At 40.9% G+C, this 9,912-nt stretch overlaps 1 protein-coding gene across 2 annotated transcripts in view; it reads left to right on the top strand.

Annotated features, from left to right (window-relative positions):
• The first annotated feature begins 384 nt into the window (after positions 1-384).
• The window catches only part of GEMIN8 (gem nuclear organelle associated protein 8), a 30,372-nt gene continuing 20,844 nt past the window's right edge, over positions 385-9,912 (top strand). Inside the window, exons 1-4 of one of the 2 annotated variants that reach the window (XM_082334365.1) lie at positions 385-469; positions 1,324-1,375; positions 5,134-5,163; positions 7,926-8,348. In XM_082334365.1, coding sequence (XP_082190491.1) covers positions 7,988-8,348 — 361 coding nt within the window. In that variant the 5' untranslated portion in view covers positions 385-469; positions 1,324-1,375; positions 5,134-5,163; positions 7,926-7,987. Of the gene's footprint in view, positions 470-1,323; positions 1,376-5,133; positions 5,164-7,921; positions 8,349-9,912 lie in introns of both variants that reach the window. The other variant, XM_082334364.1, reaches the window with a different exon arrangement.

The raw sequence follows: 9,912 nt of genomic DNA, 5'->3' as shown, positions 1-9,912 counted from the left end.
GGTACAGGACCTGAACAAAAAGTTTAGAAACTCATTGGGGGGGGGGGGGGGGGAAATCAGAGGACAAATTATCACAGTGCCACCCTGGTTCTGAGTAACAATTCAGCTTGCTGAGTACTGTCCATGCTCTGGGACTGGAGGAGGCACCGAGGGGGCAGACGGGGCGGCAGGAGTTGGCACCACGGCCTCTACGCGGGGCTGGTGGCTCTACGGGGCCGCCTCCTCCCCGAAGGAGACGGCTGCGGTGCCGAGGGCCCATGGCCGCCCCCGGGGAACCGCGCCCCCGCCGGCGCCTCCCCGCAGCCCCGCAAGATGGCGCCGCGGGACCGGGGAGCGCGGGGCGGAAGCGGCGGGAGGAAGCTCCGGTCGCCGCGCCGCGCCGCGCTCGTCCTGGCCGGAAGGGAGGGAGGACGCAGCGGCGGCGGCCCGGCTCGGCTCCCCTTGCCCACCGGAGCCACAGGCTGCCCGGGTGGGTGCGGGGATGGCGGTGCCCCTGCGCAGGCTGCGGCCCGGGCCTCCCGCCTCGCTGGGCCGCGGCGGGAGGGCTGAGGGAGGGGCAACCGGGGCGAGTGGTGCCGTGAGCGGGAAAGCGAACAGCTCCGGAGGGAGTTTTGCTTTCGGAGCCCGGGCGGCTGGCGGGGAGGGAGAGGTGGTGTTTAGGGCACGCAAATCGGCCGTAGGGGCTCGGGGCTTTTCCTTTCCTTTCCTCTGCAAAATGTGGGCCTCCGGCCTGAGGTGGGGGTGCGGGAGCTCAGGCGAGAGGGGTCCTCCGTGTGCTGGGGTTGGGGCCGGGGCGAGCCTGGGCATAAGGGCTTGTTTCCGTGCCAGCCGTGGGATTTAATTGTTGGCCCTGTCTGGCAGAGGCGAGAGCTGCTCATCGGTTTTGTGATCCTTAAAGTCACTGCCCAGAGTCTGGGCCTGACATCTGTGAGACCAGGACATGAATTTTGCCTTTAAAAGCAATAATCGAAAAGTTTCATCCTCTTCCTCGTTTATGACTAAACTGACAAGCCATGTATGAAACATAAGCTAACTGTGGCTACTAACAATTTTACAGCTTTTAGCACTTCACTTTTGACCTCTGATTTCTGGCCCAAATAGCTTTTGGGTTTGTGTCCTGGATCTTGGAAAAGAAAAATGCTCTTTTTGGGAGCAGCAGAGGATTACGCTGTCTCAGGCTCTGCTCAGGCCAAAAGAGCTGTAATACATACACTAAAATTTGATCGGCATGCTTTGTTTGCAGGCCTAGTGGTTAAATGTGGATTGTCCCTGCAATGAACATAATTTTGTCTTATGTGTAATTTGTTTCCCTTCCATTTGCAGGAATTACTACTATTGGTGTAAGGACATTGGTGTGAAGACATCATAGTGATAGGTAGGTCTTCATAGCTCAACTGACTCTCCTGTTGGGATGACAACCAGCCATAACTGCATCCTAAGTGCCAGACAGGTCTTGTATTTACAGCCATTCACAAACAACAATGCAGTGTGTAGTGTGGGGAATTTTTACCCTTTTTTCTTTTTAAGGGAAATACTTGTACTGCCAACAGTCCCAGCAATCACAGGCTTAAATTTCTGCATGATTGTAACTAGGGCACTTCGGGATTAAAGTTAACATCATACACCAGCAACGTGCAGTATTAATCTGAAGCATAGAGTGTCAAAACACTTTTCAGACATTTCCTTCTTCTGGTGGTAATTCTGCACCAAGAGCAAGCATTAGAAGAATAAAATGAAATAGATGTTTGTGGGAAGATGCGCACTATTGATGTTGTTACATGGCATGCTTTTCTTACTGAACTCTTCAGATATTTTTAAAGAGTATGTAGTAGGGGGAATGCAAAATACACAGCGCAAATTGATGTTTAACACCTTAAATTGTGAAACTTACTGCCCTGGGTTGTCGTGGAAACACTTAGTATTCATGGGTTCAGAGAAATGACACATTCTGGCTTTAAATGCCAAAAGCAGTTTGGAGCTGAAAAAAGTATCTGAACTGCCACTTGCTGAAATCAGGAGAAATGTACCTAGAAAAGTAATTCCTGTATGCATATGCTAGTGTTATATTTTACTGAGCATCTCTTACTACCCATTGCCAGAAACTGGATACTCAGTTAGGGACATCTCTGGCCTGACTGAAGAAGGCACTTCTTGCAGGCTAAAGGATCAGGGACAAAAGCAGCACTGGACAAAGAATGTGGTCAGCTGTCTGTTGTTTTGGACATTTCTGATTTGAACATAGTTTGCTTTTTCAGGAAAACTTTATAGAAATATTTTTTGTTGAAATCTGATGAATTTATTGAAATTTCACGTTCCTTTAATAACATCTTGTATTAACATTATTTAATAACATCTTGTATTTTTACCTTAATACCATGCAACAGGTTAATTCATTTTGTGCTCATTGGTGTTCTGAATAGAGTCAAACCCTCCTTGGTCCCGCATTGCCAGGTCTTTCTGAGCTGTACCTGTCACCTGCCTTATGGCAGCCATGTGGCAGCACTATATCCAACACACCACTAGAGGGTTTTCGTCCCAGAGTATGAATTACATTACCAAGTTATAAAAAACAGTATTTCATGCTTGTGTCTCACAATATGACAGACATTGTCTCAATTTCTTTTGACTCTAATGGAATTAAATGCTGTCATTGTTTTGATCAGATTTATTTATTTTCACTAATGCTTACTTGCCTCAAGTTGGTAAGGAGACAAGCATGTTTTGATGAAAGGGAATACATGCATATTTAATTATCAGTGGGGGAATATTTTAAAACTGAGAAAAGAAAGTAATAGCATTTATCAAAAAATAACTTTTCCATCATTAATGGTCAGCATAGGCAAACAAATCTCTTCCTCATTTTAAATTCTACATTTGCTGGTGAGTTTCATGCGTTCAGTTGCTTCCATATTTTGTTGTTTCAAGTATAAATTATAGAAGTAGAGTTATCACATTTATTTTCTGCTTCTTGTCATGTTTCATATTTTATGTAGTTTGTTTTGGAAGAGTAATTCAGCTGAAAAGAAAACAAACTCGTTCTTTAATTTAGTGTCACGGCTTGCAACGTGGTTATGCTCTGCTTTATATTTGTAGCCTAATGTTTCATAAATAATTTATGAAAATAATTAAAGTTTCTGTGTTTGGCAAAACAAGTTTTTCATATTTGGTAAACTAATATAGTTGGATAGTTTTGTCAGGGTTTTTCCTCTCCTTACCCTTCAGAGAGCATATGTACATGTTATGTATTAATAATAAAGTATCAGACTTCACCACTGAGTGAAAGTGTATTTACATTAAGCTCTGAACCTGATGGTCTTAAAGATCTTTTCCAACCTAAATGAATCTATGATTCTATGGTTTCTATTTATGCTAAAGCTAGTTCAAAGAATCTTTTGTCATGTAGGAATTAGAGTGATCATGAAAATGAAATACACACACTTTTTCTGAAGTGGAAAATGGAAGAATCGGCTACTGTGGACTTAGGTTTTAAAGTATGAGAGAAAGAGGTTAAGGCAACCTTGACAATATCCAGATGTATATGGGACAGGGACAGAAAGTACATGTGTATGTCATGAGAGTGGAGATGAAAGTTTTGAAGAGGGCTAACGTGGGAAATGAGATGTTTGAAATGAACAAAGAGGGATAGTCTTTTATGTATATGTGCATTTCAAGTGTTACAAGCCACCACAGTGTTTTCCACTGACCTCAGCGCTGAGTTTTCTTCTTCCTCCAAGCAGGCAGGAGAGAATACAATGAACGCGCACGCTTTGGTTGCCTAATGCCTGATCCTGCAATCCTTTGCTCGCATGAGTCATCCCATTGATTGCAATGGGACTGCTCATGTATGTAGGGCTTCGTGTAGATGGGTTGGTGTGACCAAGGGTTTATGGGTTTGAGCTTGGTGTGGGCTTTGCAAAAGACAATAATTTGCCTTTGTGGTAGCTGCATGATTTGCATTTTCTTTGAACATGGCCTATCCCCATTCTCCTTTCATGCAATACAGCTTGTCTTAAGAGGCAAAAAGTTGCTGTTTAATCAGCATTGTTAAATACGAGGCAGCACACAACTAGTATATGTACTGTATTCATACGCATTTTGAAAATCCTAGTTTTGTGCTGGTATAAATCTACAACAGTTGTAAGTGCTGTCTTGGCTATATTCCAGTGTTGCTGGGAATAGCATTTGCCCATGTCTTAGGGGTAGCAATGATAGTTTAGTGTACTGAGTTTCTGTTACCTTTCACTGGCACTCACCTAACATAAAGTTCAAGTTGAGGCTGAGAGCATCAGGAGAAATATGTGGATGAGGCAGCTAACATCTTAATGTAAGAAAATAATTGTCAGGTAGGTTGGGGAGTCAGAATATTTCACAGTGATTCATGCTGGTAAATCACACTGAAAATGGTGGTAATTATAAATCCTGCCTGGTGGTTAATAGAGATCTTGTTCTCCCTTTCTTCCCCTCTTTTTCTCCCCCCCCTGCTCTTAAGTTGCCCCTCTTCCTTTTGCCTTTTCCTCACATTTAAAAAATGTGATTGCAATCTGAATTGGCTTGTGTTTTCTTTATGGGAGGGAGGATCAGATGTCTGAAATAAGAGAAATAAAGTGAAAGGAAGGATTGTATGCGGTTATAAGTGCACCATAGGTTTAAACAGAAACCTTACTACTTGAATGGAGTCAAGATGGGTTTAATCATTTTATGGTAATTGCTTCTTTTATATATGTCTCTGTGCAGACACTACTAAAAAGCAAGAACAGTGTGTTTCATTTAAGTTTATGATTTTTGTTTGGCATTAATTTGGAAACTAAAGGTTGTAGAAGCATAAAGCGTGAGAGAAAATAGAAAAGAAAAGGGTAATGGGAGAAAAAGTGTTCAGTCCCAGCATTTTAGGCTTCATCTTGTAGAAGGCTCCCTTTTACCCTTCTTATTGTAATGGGGAATTTTAAGGAATGGGATTTTTACTGCTACTAATCAAAAACTATAAATAAGAGACTTCAACTAGCCACAACAGAGAAGGGATATTTAATAGCTGTAAGCCATAGTACTCAAGTTTAACAAAAATCTTTTCAGTGCTTGTGACCATCTTGATGCATATATTTTTATGAATTAAAAAGCTACTATTTTCTTTTCTAGTTCACCTTGATCACGAGAACAAACGAGATGGTAAGCGGTCTTTATGGGTTTCTGTGTGATAACTTAGTTACATTTTATACACAAAATGCACATAAACACTTTTATTGAACTGTCAATGCAGACGTGTAAAAACCTAGATGTGAAAGTAGCTAAATTGCTTTGAAAATAGAATTCAGATTACAACAGTGAGTGATTTGTCTGCTCCTGGGAAGACTCCAGAGACATAACAGGAAAATAACAGAGGACTCTGATCATTTGCCTTAGATTTATAGCTTTTGTTTCCTTGAGGAAATCTCTTTATTTCCATTTATTCCACAGCTGAAAAAGCACAGACATAGAACTAAGTTAGACTTTAAAGTGTTCCGTTCCCTTTTCCACCCCAATGTAAAACATTTCTGTAATTTCTTTTTTAACAGATGTATTTTTAAAATTCAAATGTAAAAGGGGTTTTCAAGGGTCACTTTCAACAAAAAAGCCACAAAAAGTAGTTGGACAGGCACCAGCATCACAGTTCTGTCTACATGAACTGGCTTTTTGTCTTCCTTTCCCCTAAATTAACAACTGGAGCTAGTCAGCTAGACAAATCAGCCTGCTGGATTCCAGAGCTTTCAGTAAAGTCATCAAGGCACTTTTTAGAAACATTTTAGAAGAACTGGAGATAATTTTTGAGCTTTAAAAGAATATGTTGTCGTCTTTGGAAACACATAAACTGTAGGAGATACCTGCTTTTGTCAAGCTTCATGATGTTTCAAAACTGGATTTTTAAGTAGTGGAAAAAATAGACTAAATGTTCTAAAAGTAATTTGTGAATGTATCAGATTTGACAACAGGACATTCTCATCTGGCTGCTGAATGATGAGGAGTCAGTGTGACATTCTTAAGCAAAGCAAGAACAGTAAATAAAACATTGTTCATCCTGGCTTTTAGCTGGTTGGATGATTAAGAATGAAGAAATTCCATATGGAAGGTAGATGCTTTTCTTGCACCCACTCATGTTAGGAATAAATCTTCTGAAATACATGGTCTAGTAGCAGCGCAATGTTAGACCAAGAGGAGAATCAGAATGAGGCTTCACCTCCATGAATTATTACTTTTCAGGAAATATAATTTGTCTGGATTTTTAAATCACATAGCTGAGCCCCACAGCCCTTCACAAATAGGGTGCAATTTTTGATCAGAAATTCTTAAGGAATGCAAGTTTGTTGTAGTGGGTTTTCGTTATAGACTCTATTAGCCATAGGTGTTTTGTTTCTGTTTACCTTAAAAAGAGGTAGCATTTATGGATCTCTTATGGGATAATGGGCTCAATTTTGCAGAAAGAAGGTAAGCATGAGAGTTACAATTATTATTCTGAACTCTAGCATTTGCATTATTGCCTGAGAATCAGAAAGTGAAAACAAATGTAAGTAAATGAAATTAACCTCTCTTGATATTGTTAGCATTAAATGGAAAGTATTTCTTAGGTTTGTTTTTTCTGTTTTGTTTTGGGATTTTTTTTTCTAAAGAATCATTTTTTTAAGGCTATGCAATGGTGCCAGTGCAAATCAAGAAAACACGCTTAAAGAAAGATTTTTGTCCTGTATGCCCTTTTTTGGAAAAAAAAAAAATAAAGGACTGTAAATGTCACATTCATCTCTGAAAACCTCCGCTAATCTTGCCATAGTTTTGAGTGTTTGCCAAAACATGGCTTAATTAAAATTCTTCCAATTTAAAGTACAGGCATTCTGCTTTGGCCCAGATAAAAGATTTTCTATGGATATTAAGATGTGGGGGAAAGAAAAAAACATTTGCTATTTATTTTACTTGTTCTAGGTTCTAGTTTACTTTATGGCCTTCTTTTAAGATCCTCTATTATCCCCTCTTTTTGAGAGTAGGATGAGGAGGGAGATGAAATGGCCTGTAGGAAGGAGGCTTAAGGCTAGAGGGACTGTGGGGCTTTGTAGTTGCTGGTGAAATCTGAACAGCGTGAAACTGTTTTTTCAGGAAAACTAAGATTAGCTGGAAGACAGGAGAAGGTGTGTTACAGTATGTTTCGTTCTATAGAACTATTTTTCCGTGTACTTTATCAGTGGTACTTTATTACCCCTTTTCATATGTTGGTTGCTGATGAGTACAAAAGGGAGATTTACTGGCAGCTTGCACTTGGCTAAATACAGTCTTGTTTTTGATCGAGGCCATGATGGATATATGAACTTGGCTGAATTGCCACTTGACCTTTTCTGAGAAACTTATTTTGGCAGGCAGATGGAGGAAATATGTTACTCCATAAAATGAATGCCTTTGTTTAATATGGAGGAATTTTAATCTCTTGTGTTTTCTGTCTGCGGATTTGGAAATCAGGTGTAGGTTGTAATACATACACCTTGGAATGATTCAGTTCTTAAAACTCACATAAGCAGCTAAGGAATTGTGGAATATATCCACACAGCATATCCCCTAAAAAGAACCGATTCCCACTGTAGTAGCATGAACATTTGGAAAATACCTTCTGGACACTGCAACTTCTCTGTTGCTAATCCTTCACTGGTAGTTGTGTCAGTGCAAAAACAATCTCTTGTAAGAGTAATGAAGTGTAGTGCACTTGCACTCTGTTAATACTTGTCCTCTTTCAGATGTATATGGCTTATCAAAGGAAAAGGATGACTAATGATTAAAAGCAAACTTTGCTCTTGCATTTACAGTGTTTTTCCCCTCAACTACTGTTTTTTTCCCTCTCTTCCCCTCCCCCCCTCCATTTTTTTTTTTTTTTTTTGGTGTTCTTTCCCTCTTGCACATGTTTTGGTCACAGGAAGACACTGAGCCGTGGTATTCCCAGCAAGTGTACGCAAGATACTGGAAGCACTACGACTTAGCCATGCGCTGGATGCGTAGACACCAGAAAGCCTACAGGAAAGCCATGGAGTCCTTTTATCGCCCACCGTGGCATCCTTCTGCAGTCTCTCCAAGTAGCCGCTACTCAGATTGGGATGGGAATGATCCCCCACATACCCAAAACTATTCTTCCAGCTATAGCCCACATGGCAGAACTCCGTACCGTGGGGGAGCTCAGCAGTACACAGATGCCCACCAAGGGAGGGAGGATGCTGACAGGGACTCCGAAATGGAGGAAGACTCTGAGTCTGAAGGGGAGATAGAATATGACTTGAGTAACATGGAGATCACAGAGGAGCTTCGCCAGTTTTTTGCACAGACAGAGAGGCACCGGGAAGAACTGCGTAAGTCCATGCTTTTTCTATGTTTTCTGGTACTCGGTAGCCATAACATTGAGTAATGGATGGCTTCAACATTTCCAGGTTTTGTAAGAATTCACAGAAATAGGTACTGCACACGAGCAAGCCAAACGGAAAGAAGCAGGCAAAACTGGTGGGTGCACTTAAGCACCATTCATTAGAAATAAGTCTCAGAAAATGTTTGAACGTTTTTCATTGAGAGAGAGAAGATTATGACTGCAAAGAGGAGAATAACATATTTGTCCAGGAGACAATAGTCATCTTCAGTCCTGAAGGAAAAACTCCAGTATTTTTATGGTTAAATCTAGTAAACGTGCTATATGTCTGAGAGGGGAACCCAGAGGAAGTGCTTTACTACATCACTGAACCCGAGAGTAAGCCTCAATGTATTTTATAACATGGAGCAGCCATTTTGTTTGTTATTCTTTGGCTAACCCAACAGTAAAATTCCATGACCTTTTTCTTCTCCCCTCTGCATCCCTAGGGTACTCTTCATTCTGTACTATACCACAAGTTTCTCTTTGTTTTGCGTCTTGATCTGGACCCAAGTCCTTAAGCAGGGAATATAAGCCAAAGACTTAAGATTTTTCTCAGGTCTTGATCCTCAGAGGTATTGGTCATCTTTGTTTCTGTGAAATCCTTAAAAGAAATAAAAGATTATGCTGTACTTTATTGACACTTTACTGCATATACAAATGTTGCAGGCAAATTTATTATCTGTTTTAAGAAAGCAGCATGATGAAAATAACTTTTCCCACATGACTGCAATAGGAAATACCCAGAATGAATGTTTAATAGAGTTTTCTCTGCTTTCTCTGAAGGAGGAAAATGTTCTAAAAATGCATAATAGAGGCAGTGATTGGGAGGGAGAGATAAAAATCGTGTTATTTTAAGTTCGTTGATCAGAGGGTATCCGTTGCGCTGAAACACCTCAGCTTAACTTCACACTTCCCATCAGTATGATGCACAGTTGCTCTAGTTAGCAGGGGAATGTGAGTTAAGGAGCTCAGTGGTAGTACCTGACATGCATCTCTTTCTCATCATGCTTTTGCAGAATCAGCGTGGTGTTCGCTGTTGAAACGTTGCTTTGATGAGGTACAGGATGCTTTAAGGTGCTCGGCTACTTCTGGAAACACAGTACATTTTCTTTGGATTGATTTTGTCTTTATGGTTAGTGGTGGTTAAAGGTGTGCAAGTTGATTAAAGTGGTATCCTGGAAATCGGGAAATCTGGGCTTAGAGACATTCTCTGTCACAAATATCCTATGTGACCTTGGTATAGCTATCTAATCTCTTCCTGACCCCTCACTGGCTGCTCTTGCTAAAAATACGATTTGATTCTTTATGATGAGCAGGTGAATTGGGAAGAGGTTTGTGACTCAGAATACAGATTTTACTTTTGTTCCTTCCACCACAGCCCTACTTGGAGCCTTTTGGAATAATTAGGTCTCTGCTGTGTGCCATGTACTAGCCTAGTTCTGGGTTGTAACTCCATTCACTTCAGCAGCACTATTCCAGATCTTTGTGCAAATTTAAGCAGAATCTGGTCT

The sequence above is a fragment of the Platalea leucorodia genome, assembly GCF_965183815.1.
Source record: "Platalea leucorodia genome assembly, chromosome: 2".
Taxonomy (NCBI): Eukaryota; Metazoa; Chordata; class Aves; order Pelecaniformes; family Threskiornithidae; genus Platalea; species Platalea leucorodia.
This window is presented reverse-complemented; position numbering and strand designations above follow the sequence as displayed.